This window comes from Falco peregrinus, chromosome 13 (assembly GCF_023634155.1).
Source record: "Falco peregrinus isolate bFalPer1 chromosome 13, bFalPer1.pri, whole genome shotgun sequence".
In the NCBI taxonomy this organism is placed as follows: domain Eukaryota; kingdom Metazoa; phylum Chordata; class Aves; order Falconiformes; family Falconidae; genus Falco; species Falco peregrinus.
In genome coordinates, this window is record NC_073733.1 from 14,496,852 (window position 1) to 14,522,460 (window position 25,609).

Below are 25,609 nucleotides of genomic sequence, written 5' to 3' on the forward strand. Positions count from 1 at the left end.
CAAATGTGAGACTAGTGTCACGTAAGCAAACTTCTGTGATCTGTGACCATAACTACATAAACCTGGTCCAGGTTGTCCCCCTCCTGACCTGTCTGGAATGATATTTTGTTTTTTTCAGTGGTGGAAACAGGTAGGTACACTTTGTGCAAGAGGCATGTTGCAGCTTGTCCGTTGATGGAACGGGGATGAGTTTGTAGATTAACTCAGATTACAGGTTGGTGTCTGGCCGTCTCTTCGGGCATCAACCTGGGCAAACAAGGTGGCACAGCTGTGGGTTTAAGCCACTCCAAAACTCCCCCCAGACAATTGCTTGGAGGAGTATGGGAACCCCACTACCAAATCTGTCATTCCCCATCCCATGCTCCAAACCATCGTATGGTGTGAAGGAGTTCTCTTCCAATGCTGTGTTGTCGGTGCTCCTGAACCATGTATGTTGTTGTCTTCACTTTTCTTATTAAAGCAAGGAGGGAAAAAAAAAAAAACACCACAACAGAAAAACCAGTCCCGTCTTACTGTGGCCTTGTCATCCGTGGGACTTGCAGAAGCAGATCCTGCTGGCAAGTCATTTCTGTTGAAGCAGATGTTACATAGATCACCTAGATCCCATGGTAAGAATCACACGGCTTCCCTTTGGTTCCCCTCTTTCTATTTTTCAGGGAATTAAGTGTAATCATACTAGCAAGATTACTGGGGCCCACAAGGTGCTGTCTTGGTAGCACGGTGGGGTGACACGGGTGCTGTGCACGCTGGGTGAGTGATGTGCTGCGAGCACACGGGTGGTGCAGCAGAAGCTGCCACCCCACGAGAGCTTTTTTTGACAGCCCAATGTGCGGGTCCCCTGCACAGTAGCAGGCAGTGAATGGGTCTCCAGCACAGGAGCGACAGAGACGAGCCTTGGGCTGGGATGCCATCCAGGGGTGAGCGCTTATGGCCAGCTGTGCCCCAGGGATGAGCACTCCCTGGCTGGGAGGGGTGCCTCTGTGCCTACCGGGGTGAGGTGACCTGCTCAGAAGAGTGTAGGAGAGCGCGGGGCAGTTTGCAGTATGGAGGATGGGGAATCGCTAATGCCTGAAAATGTGGAGGACTGTGGTGCTTTGGGAATTGCAAGTTTGGTACAGCAGAGTGTGGATGTGCAGCTTCTTAGAGAAATTCAGCGCTTGAAAGATTGTCTGTTTATGCATTTTCCTTGCTTGGTTTGAAAATGGTGGTTGGAGTGAGATGCCGTCTCCTTCTCGGCCCCCCTCCTCTGCTCAGAGATCTTCCTGTGCCCCTCCTGCAGCTGGTGCTTCTGGGCTGCAATGCCACGTGCCATCTTTCCTCATCTTTAGTGGCCAGATGCAAATCTGCTATTAGGTGACGGTCCTTCAAAGAGTTTTGAGAGCTTGGTGCTGTTGGGAGCACAGCAGGGAATGCTCTATTACAAGCCGAGGAGGAAGATGTTTATTTGAAGCAGCAGCTTCCGTACCGTTATGCCTCATGAGGTCTTCAGAGATGGAAGTTTATATGAAGGGTAGTTGAGTGATAGGGACTTCATTTTCCTACGTGTAGAAGATGAAAACAGGTCTAGTGAAAGAGAAGAATTTGGCAGGGAGCTGGAGAGGGGCTGGTGCACCTGAGAGGAGACATGCAGGAGTCCTGCCTGCTGCAGGGGTCAGGGCATGGGGTGTAAGCACTGGCTGAGAGCGCTCAGTGCTCTGAAAGTGCCAGGAGCATCAGCAAACGCTCTTAGTGGTTTATTGCACGAAGTCTCATGTACAGCCAACTGGGAACTTTCCACTGGTACAATTTTTTTTGCAAGAAAAAATGTAAACAAAGCTTCCCACAGGAAATCACATATGTTTTCACTGAAGATGGCGTGATATACCCTAAGCAGTCTCACATCCATCCTGCTGAAACAGTGGTCTAGTGATTTATAGCACTGGCTGGAGGTATGGCATGATTAAGGTCAAAATTCTTAGACTTGGAAGTGACCATGTGCATCTATCCTTTCTCACCTCTTTTACCTCCTGGTACCAGGTTAAAGGGTGAAAAAGGGATACTCTGACAATTACTGAACGGGAAAGCATCTCCTCCTTGCGCTGGAGGTATTAAGAAATGGGCTAACTCAAAGAAGAGCTCTGTGTCAAAGCAAAGCAGAGAGCTCACAGTGAAGGTGCAGGGCAGGCAGAATAAATCCCAGTGCTTTCTCAAAAGTGAAGCCCCTGGCAAGGAAGCTTTCAAACTATTTTCTGTCTTGTCAAACACCCCCAAAATTCTCCAACGGGAGCCACAGCTGTAAGCTTTAGTGTGTCTCTTTGTTCTTGCAAGTCTCTTTGCTCTTTCATATTCAGTTCTCTTATTTATTGAATTACTTGGGTTTGTTTATTAAATTACATGCTTTTGTTTCTGAGTTTTTTAGCAGTGTCAGTTTTGTACATGCTGAAATGATTTTTGTATTTAAACAGTTGAGCTTGCTGCCGCCTTTGTGATTGAGTGTTGTCCTCAATCTCCAGGATCTCCTTCAAACATCTTTCCAAGCCCAGACTGCATCTTCAGGGCCTGTGGTTTTTGATGGACGTTTTTCTTGTATTCCTTGCAAGTTTCATTTTTTTGTGGATACAAAATATAGCCACATGTTCTTCTGAGCATGCTGTGTACAACTGGTTAAGTATTTCTATTGCTGCTTCATCATAGCACGGAAGAAGCAATTTAGAAGTACTTCTGTTCAGTGTTTAACAAGGCGGTGGCATAGAAGTGACGGGAATATTTTCTGCAAGCATCCAGAGGAGACAAGGCTCTCCTTCACACAAACTTATTGCCAATTTATATTTTTCAGTGGGAAAAAATGTAATTCTGTAGGGACCTCAAAAAATTGCTGAGGTTGATTTTGCTTGCTTGTTTTTTACTTCTGCCTTTCTCTATTGCAGATTGATAGCAGAGAGGAATGCAAAAGCAAGAAACAAACCGGAGATTATTTTTTTTCCTACTATGGCATGGTTTAACTCCAGCTGACAACTAAGTACCATGCAGCCACTCACTCACCCCCTCCTGCCTCAGTGGGATGGAGGGGAAGATTGGAAAATAAGTAAAATCCATTGGTTGAGATAAGAACAGTGTAATTATAAAAAAAAAAAAAAAAAAAAAAAGAATAACTGTAAGGAGAAGGGAGATAGTGAAGAGAGAGAGAGAGGAGTAAAACCCAAGGAAGACAAGCGATGCACAGTGCAATTGCTCACCACCCGCTGATCAATGTCCAGCCAGTCCCCAGGCAGCGATTTCCCCCATCCCACCCCAAGCCAACTCCCCCAGTTTATATACGAAACATGACATTCTATGGTATGGAATATCCCTTTGGCTAGCTCGGGTCAGCTATCCTGGCTCTGCTCTCTTCCCAGATTCTTGTGCACCTCCTAGCTGGCAGAGCATGGGAAACTGAAAAGCCCTTGACTTAAAGCAAACCCTACGCAGCAACAACTAAACCATCAGTGTGCTATCAACGTTATTCTCATACTAAATCCAAAACCACAGCACTTCACCAGCTACTAGGAAGAGAATCGACTTTATCCCAGCCAAAACCAGCACAGTATCCACCTATTCTATACCATTTACATCATGCCCAGGTCCCACACTTTCTGATACACCACCACCTTTCCTGTCTTTTGATACACACACACACAGATCGCTCCTTTAGTCTATGGGCCATCCCTGTAAAATATCCATTGAGTTCATTTAGTCCGTGATTTTGGGCTCCATCTGACATACCAGTCTTTCAGGGCAGGAAAGGTGGTGTGGTGTGTTGGATTGTTGCATGCTGAAGCCACTTCTGATTCTGGCACAGCAGTGCTTCTCCAGTTTCATCAAATGGAATTCTTCATTGATCTGGGTGATTTTTATTGTAATACCCTTGATATGGTGATTGGAAAGGGAGTTGTGTTCAGGCACCTGAAACCAGAGTAGCAGAGGCAAGTGCCACGAGGCACCTGGTGCATACAGCTGCCATAGAAGTGGTAATATATGGTGTCATATAGCAATTAATGTCATATAATTTAATTCATTGGCTATTCTCACCCAAAATCAAATCCCCTGGAGGGTACCCATTGGGCTTCCCCTTCTTCCTGCATTACCTGTCAAGTGCATCCAGGTCGCTCAGCAAAAGCAATCCCACGAATGGGTTTGCCTTTGCTGAGACAGGAATAGCCCACGCTGTTTTCCAGTGTGTTTTTAATGTACACCACAGGAACATTATCCCCTTCTACAGTATGTCGTGGTTTTGACTGGGTGGGGTCAGCCTGACTGGCAGATCCCCTGGTGCTGACTAACCAGGTGGCTTTTGCTAAATGTGTATCCTCACGTCCCACCACCAATTGCTCTCAGTGTAGTCTTTAACAGCCCACTGTTTTGTTTGATTTTTTCCAGAGGCTCGTGCGTGATAGAGAATGTGATACACCCATTCAACGCCATGCTCTTTGTCCCAGGTGTTACAAGGTTGTTTTGGGAATATGTTCCCTTGTCTGACTCTGACTTTCTGGGGTACCATGTTGCCATATGACTTGGTTTTCAGGGCCCAGGACAAGCATTCTAGGTGGTAGCATGGGGCACAGGATATGTTTCCAGCCATCTGGTAGTTGCTTCCACCACTGTTAACCTGTGGTGCTTGCCTTGGAGGGTTTATGGGAGTGTGGTGTAGTCAATCCATCAGGCCTCCCTATATTTATATTTCAGCCATTGCCCTCCATACCAAAGAAGCTTTAATTACTTGGCTTGCTTAACTGCAGCACAGGTTTCACATGCATGAATAACCTGTGCAACAGTGTCCATGGTCAAGTCCACCCCTCAATCGCGAGCCCATCTATATGTTGCATCTCTTCCTTGATGGCCTGAGGTGTCATGGGCCCACCAAGCTATAAATGGTTCATCCTTAAGTTGTCAATCCAGATCCACCTGAACCACTTTGATCTCAGCAGCCCGATCCACCTGTTGGTTGTTTTGATGATCTTCAGTGGTCTGACTCAGGTATATGAGCATCTACATGACGTACCTTCACAACCAGGTTCTCCACCTGGGCAGCAGTATCTTGTCACAATGTGGCAGCCCAGATGGATTTGCCTCTGCACTGCCAGTTGTTCTGCTTCCATCACTGCAGCTTCCCCCACAGGGCATTTGCCACCATCCCTGAATCAGTACAGAGATAAAGTATTGGCCATTTTTCTCATTCAGCAATGTCTAAAGCCAGATGGATGGCTTTCACCTCTGCAAACTGATCTGATTCACCTTTTCTTTCAGCAGTTTCTGTGACTTGTCATGAGGGACTTCATACAGCCGCCTTCTATCTCCAATACTTTCCTACAATACGACAGGATCCATCAGCAAACAGGGTATGTTGCTTCTTGTTTTCTGGTAATTTATTACACAGTGAGGTCTTTTCAGCGTTCATCACCACCTCCTCTGGTGACATCCTGAAATCTTTGCCTTCTGTCCATGATTGCTTCCAAGATTCCTGGACAGCTGGGGTTTCCTATTCAAACTCGTTGTGTGATCAGCACAACCCACTTACTCCACATAGGATCAGTTGTGTGATGTGTAGAGGAGGCCCTCGCCTTGAACATCCAGCCCAGCGCTGGCAGTCAGGGTGCCAGGAGGAGCTGTGCTTCAGCACCAATCGCTTCTGAAGCAGCTTGAACCCCTTCATAAGCTGCCAGCATCCCTTTTCCAGTTGGAGTATAGTGGGCCCCAGATCTGTATCCTCGAATCCCAATCCCTAGAGGTCAACCTCAAGTCTCCCCTGATGCTGTCTGCCAGAGGCTCCAGGTAGGACCATTCTCCCCAGCTGCGGTGCAGAGCACAGTTTTTATACGTTGCCCAGTCTGAACTAGCCCAAGGGCTACTGTTTGGGCTATCTCCCGTATAATCTGTTCAAAGGTTTGTCATTGTTCAGGGTTTGAAATAATCCTTCTTCCAGCTCGCTTGATAAGAAGGACGTGCAATCAGACTGTGGTTTGGAATGTACGTTCTCCAAAACCCCACAACGCCTAAGAAAGCTTGTGTTTCCTTTTTCCTAGTTGGTGGAGACATAGCTGTTACTTTGTTGATCACATCCACAGGGATCTGACGATGTTCATCTTGCCATTTTCGTTCTAAAAACTGGACCCCCTGTGCAGGTCCCTTGACCATGATAGTCCACTGTTAGTCTCCGTTCTCCATTAGGTTTCACACTGGCCATGTGGGGCTATTGAAGGTGAGCAGGTACTGTGGATCGCTCCTTGGGTCTCCAGCCAACGGATCAGCTTACGGATGGGAATCAGGGAGTCTCGGCTGGTGTGATATTGTCAGTAGCGATCAGCACCTGCTGTTCTTCAACCTTCAGCAGCCCCACAACAGAAAGGTCCTCCAAGAGACCGGGCAAGGCAGCCAGCTGCTTCATCCTCTCCGTCTCCGAGGCAGCTCTACCAAAAGCCCACCTTGTAGCCTTTTGAGTCCTCGAAATACCCTCTCCTGAGAGAGTCTGTGCCTGGAACCAGCCTGGTGGGGAAAGGGAAGATGCCTCTCTCCTCTGCTGGCTGGTAAATGGTGTAATTTGAGCAGTTGTCGAGAGATGGCCCCCGAAGTACGGAGATACAGCGATGCTGAGCGCAAATACCACATCACCCTCACCCCCAGCAATTTTATCACTCCGTAAGCCAGTGCTACAAAGCACAACGAAATGATAACCTTAACCCAACCCCCAGAGATGATAAACAGCACAACAAGGAGCACATACAGCAAGTAAGGGGTAAGGGGTTACAGAGCGCAACTCTGAGAGCAAATAAATTGACATCGTCACCTGTGACCATTAAGCTAATATAGTGAATGCTTATAATAAATTTGTTCTAACTCGTTCCAGTCAGATTTGTCATTATCTCAACCTGTCGGTCCCCACGTTAGGTGTGAAAAAGGACTGTCGTGGTTTAACCCCAGCCAGCAACTAAGTACCACGCAGCCACCTGCTCCCTCCCACCTGCCCTTGGTTGGGATGGAGAGGAGAACTGGAAAATAGGTAAAAAACATGGGTTCAGATAAGAACAGTTTAATAATCAAAATCGAATGTAATAATATAATTGTAATGAAAAAGGAGACAACATAAACAGAAACAAACCCCAAAGAAGATAAGTGATGCAGAATACAGTTCCTTATCACCTGCTGCTGATGCCCAGCCAGTACCCGAGCAGCAATCGGTGCCTCACTGCCAGCTCCCCCCAGTTTATATACTGACCATTTTCTATAGTATGAAATACCCCTTGGCTAGCTCGGGTCAGCTGTCCTGGCTCTGCTCTCCTCCCAGGTTCTTGTGCACCTGCTCACTGGCAGGGCATGGCAAACTTAGTCGTTGGCTTAGAGTAAGCACTACTCAGCAACAACTAAACCATCAGTGTGTTATCAACATTACTCTCATACTAAATCCAAAACACAGAGCTGTATCAACTACTAGGAAGAAAATCAACTCTATCCCAGCCAAAACCAGGACATACTACCTCTCAAAGTATGTGAAGCTGAGGGAAATAAGGATGGTGTTGAATGCACAAACAAAACAATGAAACAGCACAAACAAAATGTAAGCAAAAATTTATTAACCATTGAATACTTTGCACAAATGTAATCACAAATCTGATAACCAGGAAGATGCAGCGTGCGTGGTTTTGTTGTGCAGCCCCAGCTTGTCCCTTCACTGGTGCAACAGTAAAGGTTGGTCTTACTCTGCACTCCACAGTGGGTTTCCCTTGTCAAAATGTGCTGGTTTGTGTGTTTTCAGCACAAAGCAAAGGTTTATTTCTCTCTCACCTCTTATCAGCTTGGGATAATTCCTCTAAGGACAGGGACAAATGTGGTGTGCCTGCCACATGTTCTGTTGCTTCCTTCTGTAAGCACTCGGTAAACCCTGGCCATGTCCTGTGGCAAGTGTTTATACAGTGTTAATTGCTGAAAATTTGGTCAGATCTCTGCAATTTTATGTAGGTATTCTTACTTTTAGAAGCCAGCTGAGAAGTAACCACTGAAAGCATCTTGAAGAAAAAGACAAAGAGCTGTAAAGAACGATGTTCCTTAGACCTGGCTGTGCTGCCACCAGCCTGCGTGGCTGATGGCAAGGTCAAAGCAACGGGACATCTGTGGTCAGCAGGGTCTCTGTTCACCATGGCTTTGGGAATTACTAAATTCCTGAATTCTCCTAAAGGTGGAAAACAAAGAGACACTGTAAGGCACAAATACTGTCTGCGCAGATCACGTCTTCTGCGTGCCAACAGCCAAAGCCAAGGGAAGACCATGCTAATTCTGCAGGACAGGTCTCCGTGGGCAGATTTAATCACTCTACCTGTGTTGCAACTTCATCTCTGCAGGAGATCCAGATCTGCCTAGTGCAAATAGTGCAGCATTGACTGTGCCTGGTGCCTGAAGGACAGGATTTGCCATTGCTGATACTGTGAGCACCAGACACCTTGGTTGAGCGCTGGAGTTGTGGGGCTTTCCTGCAACCTGGGAAATGTTTCCTGCGGAGCAGAGGGATTTCCCCCTGCAAAGGGCTCTGTGCAGGGTAGGTGTTTAGCCCAGCACGGTGTGCTATCTGGCCAGGAACATGCTGCAAGTCAGTAATCTTGCACAGGAAAAAGCATTGGAAAAATACTTAATATTTCTGGATGTGACTATATCAGTGGACAAGGGAAGAGCTACAGGTGTCATGCATGAGGACTTCTGTAAGGCCTTTGACACAGTCCCCCACAGCATCCTTCTCTCTAAATTGGCAAATATGGATTTGGTGGATGGACTGTTTGGTGGGTAAGGAATTGGTTGGATGTTTGTATCCAAAGGGTAGAGGTCAACAGCTCAATGTCCAGATGGAGTGACAAGTGGTGTCCCTCAGGGGTCCGTATCGGGACAGGTACCGTTTAATATCTTCATCAATGACACAGACAGTGGGATTGAGTGCACCCTCAGGAATTTTGCAGACGACACCAAGCTGAGTGGTGCGGTTGACACCTGAGGGATGGGATGCCATCCAAAGAGACCTGGACAAGCCTGGGAAGTGAGTTCATGTGAACCTCATGAGGTTCAACAAGGCCAAGTGCAAGGTCCTTTACCTGGGTCAGGACGACTCTCAGTAACGATACAGGCTGGCAGTGAAGGGATTGAGAGAAACCCTGCAGAGGACTTGGCTGTGCTGGTGGATAAAAAGCTGGACATAAGCCAGCAATGTGCACTCACAGCCCAGAAAGCCAACCATAACCTGGGCTGCATCAAAAGAAGCGTGGCCACCAGGTTGAGGGAGGTGAATCTCCCCCTTCACTCCACCCCGCTGAGACCCCACCTGCAGTGCTGCATCCGCCTCTGCAGTCCTCAGTCCAAGAAAGACATGGACCTGCTGGTGCCAGTCCAGAGGGGGGCCACAAAAGTGATCAGAGGGCTGGAGCGCCTCTCCTGTGAAGACAGGCTGAGAGAGTTGGGGTTGCTCACCCTGGAGAAGAGAGGGCTCCGGGGAGACCTTACTGCGGCCTTTCAGTAATTAAAGGGGGCTTCTGAGAAAGACGGGGACAGACTTTCTAGCAGGGTCTGTAGCAATAGGAGAAGGAGTAATGGTTTTAAACTAAAAGCGGGAAGCATTAAGCTAGATATAAGGAAGAAATTTTTTATGATGAAGGTGTTGAAACACTGGCGCAAGTTGCCTGGAGAGGTGGTAGATGCCCTATCCCTTGAAATGGTCAAGGTCAGGTGGGATGGGGCTCTGAGCAACCTGGTTGAGTTGAAGATGTCCCTGGTCATTGCAGGGAGGGTTGGACTACATGACCTTCAAGGTCCCTGCCAACCTAAGCTATTCTATGATTTTATGAACCTGTACCAGCTTGAGGAAGGCCATGCCTTTGAACCTCCGCCTCTGAAGCTTACACAACTTCTCTGCGTTGGTGTGCCGCCATGGAATGCTTGTTTGCCAGTTTAACAGAACTGAGTGGGATGTTTGGAGTGGCTGTGCAGGAGACGGTAAGTGATGAGCAGGGGAAGGTGAGGGTGGAGATAAGACTGTGATCAATGTTTAATCACTAAAGGGAAAAGGGTGTAGTTTAACCTTGGCTCTTATACTGTAAATAAAGTTCATCCCTGGCCATGTGGCTGCTCACAGCTCTGATGCAGCACACGAATGGTGCCAGAGCTTTCTAGCAGAGCATCACGTAGTCTGCAGCAGAGCTTAGGCTGTTTTTAATATACCTGCAGAAATGGAAAATTTTCTTTGGGAGGATGGAGAAGGCTAATCTGTGTGAGGGAAGAGAGAAAAGTGATACTGCTGTGATGGAGGCATCATGATGACCTGTCAGTGCCTCCCAGCAGCTGGAGGGAGGCGGCTCGGGGGTACGGCACTGGTGTGATGCCATGCCAGACCTTGTCAACAAAATGCAGGGAGACACAACTCATACAGACCACGTGTAGGACAAATGAACTCTTTGCAGGGGTGAGTGCAGAGCTGTGTTAGCTGGGGCTCAATACTGTGAGGAGCAGCTGAGTGATAAAATGTTTTACATGGTGACATTTTTGTCCACTCCTCCAACACTGTCTTACATTCTAACAGCAAAGCGCCTCATGTGCCACCTGTGGGAAGCCACCACACGTTCAGAGATGCTGATGGACTGAGCCTTTTCTAGGGACTCCAGATGTGCTGGAACATGTGCAATTTTTTCCTGCTTCAGCAATACTCGCAATATCCCCAGTACAGGCTGGGCAGAGGAAGGCAGCCCTTCCCTGGTGATCACACGTGGTGTGGTCAGTTGGGAAACAGGGAGGACAGAGGTTGTGGTGAGGCCACACTTCCCAGCCCTGCGTCACCCAGCGCAAGCCCCCACCTTGAACTTGCTGACGTTAGCTTCTCTGTATGTAAACATTTACATTGAATTTTGATATTAGTATTTCAGATTTGAGCATTGCCCATAAATTAAAGCATTTATTCCTATATAATAAAATCCTGCTTTTCCCATATAAACCCCATCTGTAATGAAAACCACTGTTCACAAACAAATATCGAGAAAATAGATAAGTGTCATCCACTTTATAATTTAAACATTGTCAAAACGTGGCCACGGGAGTGTTCCATCCCCTAGCAAAGTACCACGCATGGCAGACAAGTGCCAGCAGGATGACCTTGGTGGGGAGAGCAGGAGGCCCAGGAGCAATGCTGGTACTGGCCACGCTGCACTTGTCTTCGCTTGCCAGCTCAGGTGGCACCGTGCAGTCCGTCAGGTCCCCTGGATGGGGGACATTGAGTGCTGTCGTGTTGTGAGGGCCCAGGAAGGCACAGTGTAGCCCTTCGATCACTCCCCTGCGCGTTGTGCTCCACCGCCAGAACCAAAGCATCTTGCAGTCACATTTCCAGGGGTTGTGGGATAAAAACACATACTGCAGTTTTGGCAGTTCAGCGAACAAGCGGATAGGGAGAGAACTGAGGTTATTCTTGCTCAGGTGAAGGAAGTGCAGCTTGTTTAGGTACGAGAAAGCGGAGTCTGAGATCGAGGAGATCTGGTTGTTGTTCAGGTACAAGTTTCTCAAGTTCAGCAGATGTCTGAAGGTGCAGTTGATAGCGGTGATTCTGTTGGCTTCAAGGTGCATGGTCTTCAGCTGGATCAACCCATCGAAAAGCTGATTAGGCAAATCAGCAATGAAGTTGTGTCCTAAATTTAACGTTCCTAATCTGAGAAGCTTTGTAAAAGCGCCATTTTGTATGATCCATATCCGATTCTTCCTGAGATTCAGATCGTACAGGGTTTCCAGGTCCTTCAGGGAATCTCTGCCAATGGCTTCTATGTGGTTACCCTCCAGGGACAGCTTTGTGAGACTGGAGAGGTTCCTAAAGGCTTGTGGGACATACCGCATGTTATTGGAGGCTAAATCGAGTGTTTCCAAAGAAGGCAGGTGTGAAAATAGAAGCGGATGGATTTCAAAGATATTGCAGTGGGACAAATCCAGGCTGATGAGGTTTAACAGTCCTCTGAAAGTGTTTGCGTGCAGGTAGGTGAGGCGTGGGTTCCTGCTGAGGTGCAGCTCTCGCAGGCTGTTGAGAGCATGGAAGGTCCCCGGAGACAGGAAAGTCAGGTTGTTTCCATCTAGCCAGAGGCTGTGAAGGAAAGTCAGGTTTCTGAAGGTGTTGGTGGAGAGAATCCGCAAGTAATTATTGGAAAGGTTTAGAGAGATGGTGGATGCTGCTATTTCTCCCGGGAGGGCTCTCAGTCCAGCTCTGTTACAATGGATAATGTCTTCAGGTGCACATCTGCACATGCTAGGGCATGAATCAGAGACATTTAGGCTCAGCCCAGCCGTTGCTGCACAAGTAAATATAAATATAACAAGAAAGAACATGACCAGCCACAAGTCAGCCACCGCATCTAATACCTGATGGATAGCAGAGAAGGAGGCAAGAAAAATAACGTGTACCTTTTGGATAGGTGAACCGCGAGCATTGCAAGGTCGGTTGGGCTGTGATTTTAGTGCACAGTGAAAATGAATTAGCTGGTTCCTGCTGCAGACCAGGGAGGATCAAGTCTTTAGGCAGATAAAAGCCGATTAAGTGCCCTGCTGTGAAGAGCATTACTGGGAGGCAGGGGGACTTCTCAGCTGAGCATGATGCTCTGATGGTAGTATTTCTGACCTCCTGCCCTCTGCAAGCGGCGGCAGGTAACAGACTTCCCTCGGGATCTGTCTGGGAGAGGCTCCTGCTGCTGGGTTGATCACCATTCTCAGGATCTGCTTAGCAGTTTGCTCAAAACCCCCTCTGTTTTGGGGGTGGATTTTTGTACTTTTCTGCAGTTGGGGCTTCAGCAGAGACAGCTGAGATGGGGGCTCTCACCCTGGTGTGGCTGGACATGCTGGTGGGCGCCCTGGATTCAGGCTGTGATCAGGACACCAAGGAAAGCAAAGCTGGGACTGAACCCTGAGCGCAGCCCTGTCAATGGCTGTGACTCCTCTGCAGTAAAACGGGAGACTGTTAGGAGCTGTGCAAGACTCATGCTCCCTGCCAGCCAGGAATGTGTGTGGGAGTGCTGTGTCCTGGCAGATCCTCGTCCTGGGATAAGCCCTGAGCCTGCTGTGAGTGGTAAAAGATGATCCCCGTGGGTGAAATGCAGAGCACCCCAAGAGCATCCTGCGCTTCCCAGGGTGCTGCCTGTCTCCAGGAGGTCTGAAGATGCCATTGAGCAGCTGGAGCTGGGCTTGGGTCCCTAAAAACCCATGTCCTTGGGCCTTTCCCTGGTTATTATCCTATATCCAGAGCGCAAAGGAAAAGTGCAGTCGGGACTGATTGATGCACCTGGCAGCCAGGACTCAGCAGTCTGCAGGCTGGTTACTTTGCTTACGATGGCCAAGAGAACTAGACACATGCCTTGCAGCTGATGTGTCAGCAGGACAACAAGTGACACAGTTGCTGCTTTTGCTTTTTCTCACTCTTCTAACTTTTGATTCCCCCCCTCACTTGTCTCTGCTGGAGTTCTCATGTTTTTGATGTGTTTGAAGCACCTTCTCTCAGCCCCCTCCCTTCAGGTGCATTTCCCTGCTCTTTATTTCTTGGTCTGTCTCAGCTTTTTTTTTTTTTTTTTTCTTTTCCCCATGTTTCACAGATTTGGGTTTCCTTTCTCTCCCCTGCTCTGCCAGCTCTGTGCAGACAGTGGCTAAAACCCCGAATACATGATATGCCCAATGGTAAGTGTGAACTGGACAAATTTGCAGATCCACTGTTTTCTTGGCAGAAGGAGATGAGGTTTCCTGTGCTCTTAAACTGCTGTGTTGGCTTCAGCTAGTTCTGTTTTCTTCTTCATTTTTTTCAAGCAACAACCCCCCAAAGAACAGCTTCTCCCTGGAAGGTTGGCTGGGATGGCCGCATTGTGTAATGGAGACCATCTCCCAGCTGTAAACAACATCATTTATTTAGTTAGACAGGCTTTGCTGCAGCGTTACTGGGGGCCAAGAGCTGGTTTTCACCCTGAGAGCAGCAGTGACGGCACCTTGCCAGGGGCCTTCCTCGTCCTGGGATTCCCGGAGGAGGGTGGAAATGTGTGCTGCTCACCCCGTCCAGCCCCTCATGTTTGGGGCCATGCTGGAGGTTTTGCGGGTGATTCTTTGTTTTCTGTATTCCTGGCTCAGCTGGGATTGCTCCACTGGGGACATCACTTTGGAGGGGTGTCCTGCTGCTGGGATCTTAGTGGCTTCTCTTACCTCCTGCTGCAGCACAGCTATGGATATCCATCCATTGCTCCATGGCTTTGCCTGGGCATATTTGTGAAGAAGACAGGTTTCTGCTGGTGTCTCTGCAGGATGAGTGAGCTGCTCTGTGTCTGCTAGGAATGGTCTCACCTTCAAATGAAGTTTTGTAGCTCAGTCTGAAGAAGATGGATCACTTGCTCTGGTGTCCTTTTTATTCTACACAGGCTTTATTTCTGGTTGTAATTCCGGCAGTTTTGCCATGTTCCAGCCCCTATTTAAGCCCAGTGCTCTTTCTAATTCTCTTTGATTTAATACTGGAAATTTTCAAAGACCAAACCCATGCAGCTGTTAGAGCTCATCATTGCAAGATGTTGCTTAACTGGACCAACACAGTGGTGAAACAGGACCACACAGCTGCAGAGTGTCTCCTTGCTTCAGAGCCTGTGGGCCCAAGGAAGCCTGTAAGTATCAAAATAATCAGATTTTAACACCTTGTCATGGGCTTGGCAATTCCAGCTGCTCCCTGTGACAATTCCATGATGCACAGGGGGCAGTGGCTGCCTTGCCAGGATTTTGTCTGTGGATGCTGCCTGGGCCACAATTACTGATTGCAGCTTTGGTTTCAGCTGCCCTTGGGGTGGAAGCAATGCAGCAGCGCAGCATTGCTCAACACTGTGGAGAGCTAAATCTTTGCTGAGGACTGAGCATTGATCTAAGGTAACGATTGCAGGTGTATCCTGTGTGTGTTTGTCCTGGTTTTGGCTGGGATCGAGTTAATTTTCTTCCTAGTAGCTGGTACAGTGTTGTGCTTTGGGTTTAGCATGAGAATAACATTGATAAACTGATGGTTTATGTGTTGCTGCATAGGGCTTACTCTAAGTCAAAGGCTTTTCAGTTTCCCATGCTCTGCCAACGAGGAGGTGCACAAGAAGCCAGGAGGGAGCAGAACCAGGACAGCTGACCCAGACTAGCCAAGGGATATTCCATGCCATAAAGATGTCATGCTCGGTGTGGAAACTGGAGTGAAGAAGGAAGTGGGGGATGTTTGGAGTGATGGCGTTTGTCTTCCCAAGTAACTATTACATGTGGTGGTTCCCTGCTCTCCTGGGGATGGCTGAACACCCACCTGCCGATGGGAAGTGGTGAATGAATCTCTTGCTTTGCTGTGCTTGCATGTGCAGCGTTCGTTTTACCTGTTAAACTGTCTATCTCAGCCCATGAGTTTTGTCACTTTTACTCTTCTGGTTCTCTCCCCCATCTCACCAGGGGGGAGTGAACAGGCAGCTGTGTGGGACTGAGCTGCCGGCCGGGGTTAAACCGTGGCAGTGCTGCAGTGCACAGTGCTCCTTCGCAAGAAGCACTTGGCGTTGCCTGTCCAGCTTCAGCTTCCCAAGCATCATTGCTGCAGTCAGCAGTAGCCAGCATCACTACCACATTGGATGCTGCAGAGACAAGGTAAAGACAGCTCTCGAGAAGAATAACCATATGATTTTTCCCTCTAGCTATTTTTTTAACAAATACTTTTCTACTATGGTCCATCTAATTATGAGCATTGAGCCCTTCACCCATCTTTTCCAGGCTCAGTTCTTTGTGCTCTGCAAGCAGGGATTTTGGTTGTCTCGCTCCATCTGCTAGGAGGGTTTTCTGGACTGCGTGAAGTGTTTTGGCTGAGGTGGCTCATCCTTCCAGCTATAATGGAAAGGCTGAGCCACTGAAGGTCTTCTGTTAAAATGTATTCTACCCATTGCATGACCACGATCGTGTTTTGCCTTTTCTTCAGTCACTGATTTATCTGACATTTGGGATTTATAGCCCAGCACACCCACTTCAGAAATTGTTTATAGCTGATGTCAAGAGCCTTGCCTAATACCGTAGATTTTAAGGAGCCGTATTGTCTTTATGGGATTGAGGTTTGATATAAGCAGTACAAACATTTTCTTTGGGATGGTCTTGCTAGTCTAATGAGTTAAAGGAGCATGGTTTGGTTTCTTTAAACTTTCTGGTGGGCAAAGGTGGGGTGAGAATCGCTTAATAGCTCTGTTGATTAAAAGAAGGATTAAATAAATTGGAATACCCAAGTGTCAGGAATATTCTGACTCCCCCAAAGCTTTAACTAGCTGGCAAACCCTCTTTCATCTGTATCTCAGCATTTTTGGTACTTAAGAGACAGTTTAATTGGTGAAGCAAAAGCTGCACAAGAAAGCAAAGCAAAACAAGGGATTTATTCACCACCTCCCAGGGCTCCATCATGCATTAACAGTTAACTTGGGAAGACAAATGTCATCACTCTGAACGTCCCCTCATTCGTCCTTCTTGCCCCCAGCTTTTACTTGCTGAGCATGGCATCACATGGTATGGGACATCCCTTGGGTCAGTTGGGGTCAGCTGTCCCAGCTGTGTCCCCTCTGAACTTCTTGTGCCCCTCCAGCCTGCTCGCTGGTGGGGTGGGTGGGTTGAGGAGCAGAAAAGCCCTTGACGGGGTGTAAGCCCTGCTCAGCAGTAACAAAAGCATCCCTGCATTATCATCAGCACTGTTTTCGGCACAAATCCCAACCATAGTTCCACATTCGCTACAGTGAAGAAAATCAACTTTATGCCAGCCAAAACCAGCACACAGCTCTTCATAAAAAAATCACTTTGAAACCCTAAAAAGACATGTGAAGTATGCTTCCACATCCTTTAAAATGCTGGGTTATATACAGATGTATTAATAATAATGAAGTAGAAGTTAGACAGGATGGAGCTGTCTCCCATAAGCTGTGGTCCTGACTTCTGTTGCTCACCACGGCAACTGGTCTGGGAGAAGTGAGCAGGGGAAAATTACCTGTCATGACAAATTGTTCTTTATGAAAGCTGAATGTAGGTTCCTGCTGCCGTCTGGCTGGGCAGCTCTCAATCTGCTGCAACGCTGTGCTTTGGCCACAGCTCCATCAGGAGGATTTAGGCTCTGTGCCCGTTGTGGCCAAGCCCTGGTGCGTGGTGGTTTATCTCCGTCTGGGGCCATGACTCAGAGCTGTGCAGTGCTCGGGAAGGGAGCTCTGGCCAAGTCCTGCTGCCTTCAGCAAGGCCGGGCGTGCTGCCGTGCTCCCCCCGAGAGCGGGCAGCCACGCCAGGGCGCATGTGCCTCGCTGCCTTTAATAGCGACGGGTGCAGCATGTTTTCAAAGTCACTTAAGTGCTTGTTTTCTTTGCTACTTTTAGTAACTTGTAAAATGCTTACAGCCAATTATTTGAACAAACAATGTCATGGAGCTTAATCTCAGTCTTGGCAGTGATGCGGACTGGACACAAACATCCCATAAAAGAAATGCTCTGGAAAAATGTTCTGCGTGCCGGAGGTGGAAAGGGCATCCCTCTTCCCTCCAGACTGCCTCTGCCACACTATAGACACTGAACTGCCTCAAAAACTGACTTATTCCAGCATGGAGGGTCCATTGAATGGACCAAGCTCTCTGACACTATACTCTGAGGGGTCCTGGCTGGGTGGCCCTTGTGTTCACTGCTGTGAAGTGAAAAGCAGGGCTTTCCCCAAGCCTGTTCAGTGTTTCCATGTGACGTCGTGGCTCCAGGAGGGAAAGTGAAACACTGACCAAGGTCTACCCTTTAAAAAAAGTTAGTAGTTCTCCCTCCTGGCCAAAACTGGATTTGCAGACACCCACTGTCAGGACAGATTGTGCTTCAGAGGTACATGAGGCAGTGTTCAGAGCCAGCATGCCAAGGCAAGGACCATGGATGCTGAGTGTGAGCAGGACTCAAGGATTTGCTGCCTCAGCCATCAATTTTCAACTGGTCAGTGCTTACCGGTGCTTTCCTCCCTAAGGCCCCAAAAAGGATGCAAGAAAGCAGCCGTCTCTGCAGCAGTGCTCTGAGGCTGGGGAAGGACAAGGTAGATACTCCAATCTTACTTGCAAGACTGAGCAATTAATCCCCACATAAACCCTTAAACAAATGAATGCAGGGAGGAGGATCGCATCCAAAAGTTTACGGAGTTCTGGGAGAACCCAGCTGCAGGCAGGATGGTTTCGGTGCGCGTGTGCAAAGGAACTATCGTTCAGCACGATGCCCTACCTGGCATGATGGAAATCATTGCTCCACGGCGTGTGTGGGTGCTGGATCCCCAGCTCTTGCCACCAGCCCTGGGACCAGGGAGTCAGGCCATCCTGCTGGAAATCAGCACCAAATTGGTCAGAACTCTACCGACCTAGGTTGGGTTATGCAACCTGGGGAGCACATGGATGAGAGATCTTTTTCCCCTCTTGCTTTCTCCAAAAGGAAAAAATCAAGCCCATGAATACAGCCTGCAGCTGGATCTCACGTTGCATTGAGGATTTGGCAGGCTGGCAGGGCTTAACCTCAAGAGCTGGCTCTGACAGTCTGCTGGCGCAGTGGGATATGCTGTCTGTTTGGAATATTCCATCCCTAACAGCAGTACATCCCTACAAAATCCAAGACCTAGGACCGAGGAGTGCATGAGCCCATTCTTTTAATTTGCACAGTTGCTATTTGAATTGTGGGTGGGTGGTTTTGTGATGGCATTTTTTTGTTTTGTTTGGGTTCGGGTCAGTTTTTTTTTAAACTCTTCTAGTGACCTTTTTAGGTGCATGGACTCAAGGACAGAAAGGTAAACCTGAGTGAATATGCAGCAAAATTTCTTTCTTCTCTTGAGAAGTGATTTTTGTTTTTCTTGTTATAAACATCATGTATGAAATTCTCCCCCAAATATATGCCCCAGGAGGCATTAACTCCTCACCATTTAACATCAAACAGGTCTTCTTGTGGTGAAAACTCCCAGCTTTTGCACTTTTGCAGCCAGACAAACGGTAAAAAGTCTAAAGACTGTCGCTGTGCTGAGCCGTGTGCTGGGCTCTGATGCAGGAGATTCATGTGCTGTATTTACCAGCCTGGTTGTGGAAGCTGGATGAACATGTCCTGCAAGCTCAGGGAGCATTAGCGCAGCTGCAGCACTACGTGGCACAACGTTGGCTTGTGCATGGACAGCTTGGGCGTCTGCATCGGGTGTACTTTCTATTTCACAGCCATTCATGTGCAGGTGATGCTCAAAAACAGTGGGAGGAAGAAAGAAATAGTGGGGGAAATAGAAGAGGGATGGGGTTTGTACATTGGCTAAATGGAGCGTTGGAGTGACAACTTGGGATCAGATAAGGAGTTGGATGCGCTGGCGGGGGGAAGAATGGGAGCAGGATTTGGCAAAAGGCAACCCAAAGTATGACCCCCATCGCACCAGGTGTATCAGGCCCATCTCTTGTCTACTAAAAGGTAAGAACCCAGCACAAAATTTCAGTTTTGGAGGTAGAACAGAATAGACACAGTCAGTATCTGTGAGGATCAAAAGTGCATCTGGAAAGGAAAACTTTATATTTAAATCTAAATAATTAGTGTTTGTTATCTTTGCAAAATAAACACTGTCATGCCTTTGACTTTTTCCCCTGCTTACAAAGAATGCTGGATGTTTGATGAAGGATGGAGCAAGATCTTTCACTGATCATTTGTGTGCAGAGGAACTAGCCGCAAGAATTCCTGGCTCAGGGTGTCCTGTCGCATGCCACTAGTGAAAAATTTAATGAATATGGGTCAGAGTGAATGCTGACGTCTCAGGGTCACGCACCTGAGAGCCAGCAGTCCTCTGGAGCTGAAGCAGAGTATGTACAGCCAGGGGGCTGGTGGCAAAAGGTGTGTTTCTTCTCCTTTGCAGCCAGACACGTGACCTCTTGCACTTGCACATCCCACATGCTCCTACTGACCCGCTTGGTAGATGTTTGGTTTGAAGAAAGGACAGAGTTCTTGCAGCGTGTCTCTAGAAGGTGCATTGTTTGATGCCTCTTCAACTGAACAAGTCTCCTGCTAGTGGTTGTAGTGTGTGTAGAATGCAAATCTTCATCTTAAAGCTTTTTGGTTAAGTCTTGACTTTTTCAGCCCCCAAGCTATTATGGATGTTACTGTTTCCTTTAAAAAGTTGTGGGTTTTTTTGAGTAATTCAAATTTCAGTTGTCCCAGGGTATCTCCCCTTCTCCCCTGCTTTTTCCATAACAACCTCAAACAAGAGTGGGGAGGAATGAGTGGGAAAAGGAAAGGATGCCCCAAAATCAATATTTATGGAATGGGTGAATGTTTGTGCATTGGGTAAGTTCGTAGATATACATGGAGATAAAAAGGATGTGCTGAAATTTATGTTATCTAACTCTGCTTGTGACATGCAGTGCTTGAGCCTTTGGGACAGATGAGGTCTCCCACCGTGTGCAGCGATTTGGTACTACCTTCCCCCAAAATACCTGTGATATTTGGGTCTGTTTCTGTTTTATCTGCTCTCAGAGTGTCATTTCATTGAGCTATTTCAGCTTTCTTTCCTTCCAGTGTTTGCTCCCAGCACAGGCACCGTGTGTGCTTGCAGCCTGACTGTCCTGACCACTCTCTGTCCTTGTGTTCATGAAGCAGTAAATCAGCTGCACCGTAATAAATAGAAATGCTGCGTGGGATTTCCCTTCTTTAAATAACCCAGTCTCCTTTTGTACAGAAAATGCCAAGAGCTGGACTCTTAACATGAGGCAGGTAAAGCCAAAAGCTGCCAAGAACTCCTCTCCCTGCCTTGAGAATCACAGAATCATTTAGGTTGGAAAAGACCTTTCAGATCACCAAGTCCAACCATTAACCCAGGACTGCCAAGTTCATCACTAAACCATGTCCCTAAAATCTGCATCTACCTGCTTTTTAAACACCTCCAGGGATGGTGACTCCACCACCTCCCTGGGCAGCCTGTTCCAGTGCCAGAGCGCCCTTTCAGTGAAGACATTTTTCCTCCTACCCAATCTAACCCCCCCCCGGTGCAACTCGAGGCTGTTTCCCCTTGTCCTGTCGCTCGTTACCTGGGGGAACAGACCGACCCCCCTGCCTACAGCCCCTGCCAGGGAGCTGCAGAGAGCAATCCAGTGCCCCATGAGCCTTGAGGATAGGATGAGCTTGGGTTCAGTCCTGGATGGTGATGGAGAACCAGCCAGCAGCACCTGGCTGGGGCAAAGGAACATGTCACTGTCAGGGCCTTTTGTGGTTGCTTTCCATCTGGGACGTGCAGCCTTGCCTGTGGAGCACAGCACACGCATCCTCAGTAGATGGGCTGCTGCTGCAGAGGAGATCGCACTCAGGATATCAGGGCAAAATATTTAAGGCTTACGGATGCTTACTTTGTCCCGTGCTTATCCTCCAGGAGCCCCCTTGGAGCTCCTTCCAGGGAGAGGAGGCTGGGGCCAGACGGAGCATGTGCTGTGAGGAAGAAGCAGATGTAAAATCTCAGTTCTGTGTGAATGGGAAGTCGGCAGGAGCACGCAGCTGTGCTGATCTGCTCGCTTTGGTTGTGTGTTACCCCAGCGCAGCCTCCGAGCCAAGGCTGCTCTCTGCCACGTGGATCTGTCCTGCTGCCCTCCTCGGCTCGAGCAGCATGCACGTCTTTGCAAGGACTTGGGCAGTGGCTTTTCTGTCCTGCTAACTGGGAGACAGGATCAGTCCCCTTACACAGGCAGTGCTGTGATGTTCCCCTGCTTTCTGTCTCTGTGTGTCCACGTTATGGTCAGCTCTGTCAGGACAAAGAGCCTATTCCGCTCTCAAATGCATTAGCAAGTGTTGGGACTCTACAGAGCCCCAGCGTGGGAATCCCTCTGCCCTCAGAGGTGCATGAACCCTCGCACGGAAGCTTGCGTGTGTCACATACACCTGGGGGGCAGAAGGGGGTTGCATGTGGGTGTACCCTCCTGGCCCAAGAGCTGCAGTAGAAAACCGCAAAGATATCTGTGTGAATTTCCTTTTTCTTTCTTGCTTGCTTTCCCTCATTATTTTTTTTTTTTTGGTTGTCTTGTTCCTCTCTCCTGATTTACTGCATGTGCTCACGTGGCCTTGGAAAGGGGGGTTCTCAAACTGTTTAGCTTCCAAAAGGAAAAGAAGCTGGCAGGCGTTTGTATTTCAGTTCTCAAGTTATGTAGGTTAAAGTCTCCCAGTGGGAAAACGGAAGATATGAGCGAGCAGATTGCTGGTGGTGATACTTGCTAGAAGAAAAACAGAAAAAAGGAGCACATAATCCCAGAGCTACGTCCAGACGAATGTGAGGTTGAGAGGTATGTTTTCTATCTGCTGTTAGAACATAATTGCCATTGTTTTGATTCAATTTTTGATAAAATACCTCATTGTGTCTTAAATAATAGTAGGAATGACTAGTTTAGAAGCAGATTCTAAGCCACCAGTTGCTCACATGCAGGGGGGGAGCATGTTTGTCAGCGGAGCCTTGTTCTCAGTAGTATAGCTAAAATTAATTATGGTGTAGTCCCTCTATTAGGAGTTAAGTCAGATACGTAACTCTTTGTGACTAGTTCTGAGATTTCAGCTTCTGTAGGTTAAAGTGAGGGGTTCAGGACCTAAGAGTTCAGGGCAAAATGGGGCCTCAGACCCTCTCCTGAATCTTTGCTGTCCCCAGACAGAAAACTTTCCTCCGGTTTGAGACCTGCTAGATTACAGAACGTGGGCTTGTGATCCCGTGTTTGGGACGTTCAGTACTGGCACTTTGCAGAAATGTGCATTAATATTCTCCTATTGAATTTTCGTTGTTGAAGACAATATAATTAAAATTAAATTTTTGTCAGTATATTTAAAGTAGCATATTGCATATTTTGCACTGAGCAAATGATAAGCTGGAGTACACTAAACTGTTAGCACAGAAAAATACGTTTGAAATTATCAGTCGCCTTCTGTTACATGAGAGATCATTACCCAACTCTGTTGCCTTGTCTTGGTCAAAATTTCTGTTGTTTTTAGGGCCCCTTGAGAATTCCTAAATGCCTGACTTAATTGAAAAGGAATTGTCTCTTTCTAATATGTAAAATAAAATATTTGGGCATGATATTTTCTTTATTGACTACAAAGTCTTAAAGTTTGAAAAATGCCCTGCTTGGAGTACAGATATGAGCTGTCGAACTGGAGCAGACATGTCAATTAACTCTCCTATTTTAGCTGCTTTGTAGCTATATAATCCCTTACGGAAACAATCCTGATCTTTCTAAATGAACGGCAAATACTACTGCTAAATCCAGTACCTGCAAGGACTGAGTACTTGGCTGTCTATTTTGCTTGTATCTATGCTGAAAATACTTCTTTTACTCTCCTGATTAAAAGCCGTCATGAGGGCAGGAGACGCAGATTTGCTTTGAGGAGGACTCTGACAGTAAATGACATTTTGCAAAGACCCTTCAGTGTCTTTGTATCCGGCCCTGTGAATTTAAAAACCTCAAAGCTTGCTTTCCTCATAGCCTTGTTAAAAGGCTGCTTTCACACCTGTAAAGTCCCAGGAGGCCCTCAGGTGTGAAGTATCTGATCTTCACTGGCTGGTGCTGCCTTCCTGCATTACTTCAACTGTGCAGAGAGCTGGAAATAGTTTGAGAAAGCCAAGAAAAGGATCACAAGGAGCTTCGGTGCTGCCCTTGGTCACGGAAGTTCCCGAAGTATCTCCAGCTCCCGAGTCAATAATCTTTCTGCTCTGCTTGCCCCAGAAAGCACCATCTGTAATCACAGATAAAACCCGGCTGCTCGCTTCTCTGCCAGGCTAATTAAAAAGTGCTGTGACCTCCCTAGGGCTAATCGTGTCCTGTCAGTGGGACGGAGGAAAGGAGTCCAGCAGGGTTGCCTGGTATTTCAGCACTCAGCTTACTGACATACTTCTAAATGGGTTTTATTTTATTGTGACTGTGTGTGTGATTCCAGAGCTAAGATGGCTGCAGAGCGCATGTCTAACACACGGTTTCTGATTTGCAGGTGAGCGACGTGATAGAAAAATTCTGCTAGCACATGAATTTCCTGCAGAACATCCCTTTTCACCAGCACCAACATGCAGAGCAACTACTCCCTGGTCATCACCACCAGAGAAACTCTCCAAGTCCTCTATACAGCACTGACAAACTCATCAGCTGCATTGCGCTCCCCTCCTCCCTGCCCACTTACCTCTTCGGATTATCAGTTCTCACTAATTCCAGCACTCTTCTCGGTGGTTTTTATTCTGGGGTTGGCTGGCAACAGTGTGGTGGTCATGGTGCTTTGTCGTCATAGTGGTCCCAAAACAGTTGCTAATATCTACATTTTCAACCTGGCCGTGGCAGATTTGCTGTGCCTTGCCACCCTTCCATTCTGGGCTACCTACTATGCACAGGGCTACCACTGGCTCTTTGGGTCTCTCATGTGCAAAATCTCCAGTTCTATCCTGTGCTTGAACATGTTTGCAAGTATATTTTTCATTACATGCATGAGCATGGACCGGTACCACGCTATTGTCCACCCTATTCACTCTCAAAGAAGAACTCCACAACAAGCTTATCTTATAGCACTGGTGGTGTGGGGCCTTGCCTGCTTGTCCTCCTTCCCAACTTTTTATTTCCGTGACACTCACTACGTTGAAAGCTTGGGGGTCAACGCTTGCATTATGGCCTTTCCTCATGAGAGTTACGCCAAATGGTCTGCGGCAACAGCCTTCCTGAAAAATGCACTTGGCTTCTTCATCCCCTTGACAGTGATCACCACATGCTACATCTGGATCAGGAGGCACTTGCTTAAACCACAGAAGTTTGGGAAAAACAAGCAGAAGAGGGACAAAGTCCTAAAGCTGGTGGCTGCTGTTGTTGTGGCCTTCTTAATTTCCTGGCTCCCATTCCACATTTTAACGTTTTTGGATGCTTTGGCTCATATGAACATCATTAACAACTGTGACGTGACAGGGATCATCGACACAGCACTGCCATTCAGCATCTGCATGGCATTCGCCAACAGCTGCATCAACCCTTTGCTGTACTGCTTCATTGGGAACCAGTTCCAGGAGAAACTCCATCGCTTGTTTAAACGACGAGTTTATCAGTTCAACAGTCATCGAGAGAGCTCTTCTTTGAGGAAAGGGAGCTGCTTCAGAGATGCTGAGACCCCCATGGACAGGGAAGGGGGGCCCGAGTCCTTGCTGTAGGCACTGAGGCATGATGTGGGGTGATGTCAGAGTAGCTGGCTGTCCCTGCAGCGGTGACACTCCTCTTTGCTGTTCCCTTTGCTTTGTCCCATTCATTGACCAGCTGTTTGAAGGAGAAACTGTTTTTCTCAAACATGGGGATTTTTTGTTCCTTCCTTTCTGCAACGAGCACTAAAGTTTTACATAGAGGGAAGATTCTGGCAAATATATTGATGACATTTTAATTATCAGCTTATTCATGGCTGAGATCAGGCGAGTGTTTAGTGTAACACAAAAAGACAAAATATACCAAAGGACCATAGCACAATAGTTACAGTTGTGTAGGTGCTGAGTATTATACCCTAAGCTGATTTTCTAAAAGAGATTCTCACTAGAGAATGTGTAAATAAATAGTGCAGATACTTCTGTACCTACCTGTAAGAAAATATTTTTG

At 47.5% G+C, this 25,609-nt stretch overlaps 2 protein-coding genes across 2 annotated transcripts; one reads left to right on the top strand and one right to left on the bottom strand.

Annotated features, from left to right (window-relative positions):
- Positions 1 to 10,986: 10,986 nt before the first annotated feature.
- LOC101919293 (nyctalopin-like) lies at positions 10,987 to 16,401 on the bottom strand. The gene has a single exon (XM_013295461.3). It carries the CDS (start codon positions 12,340 to 12,342, stop codon positions 11,056 to 11,058), a length of 1,287 nt encoding a protein of 428 aa, XP_013150915.3. The 5' UTR covers positions 12,343 to 16,401; the 3' UTR covers positions 10,987 to 11,055.
- On the top strand, positions 16,401 to 25,400 carry AGTR2 (angiotensin II receptor type 2). The gene is made up of 2 exons (XM_013295460.3): positions 16,401 to 22,297; positions 23,985 to 25,400. The coding sequence occupies exon 2, from the start codon at positions 24,058 to 24,060 to the stop codon at positions 25,174 to 25,176; it is 1,119 nt and encodes a 372-aa protein (XP_013150914.1). The 5' UTR covers positions 16,401 to 22,297; positions 23,985 to 24,057; the 3' UTR covers positions 25,177 to 25,400.
- The last annotated feature ends 209 nt before the right edge of the window (positions 25,401 to 25,609 follow it).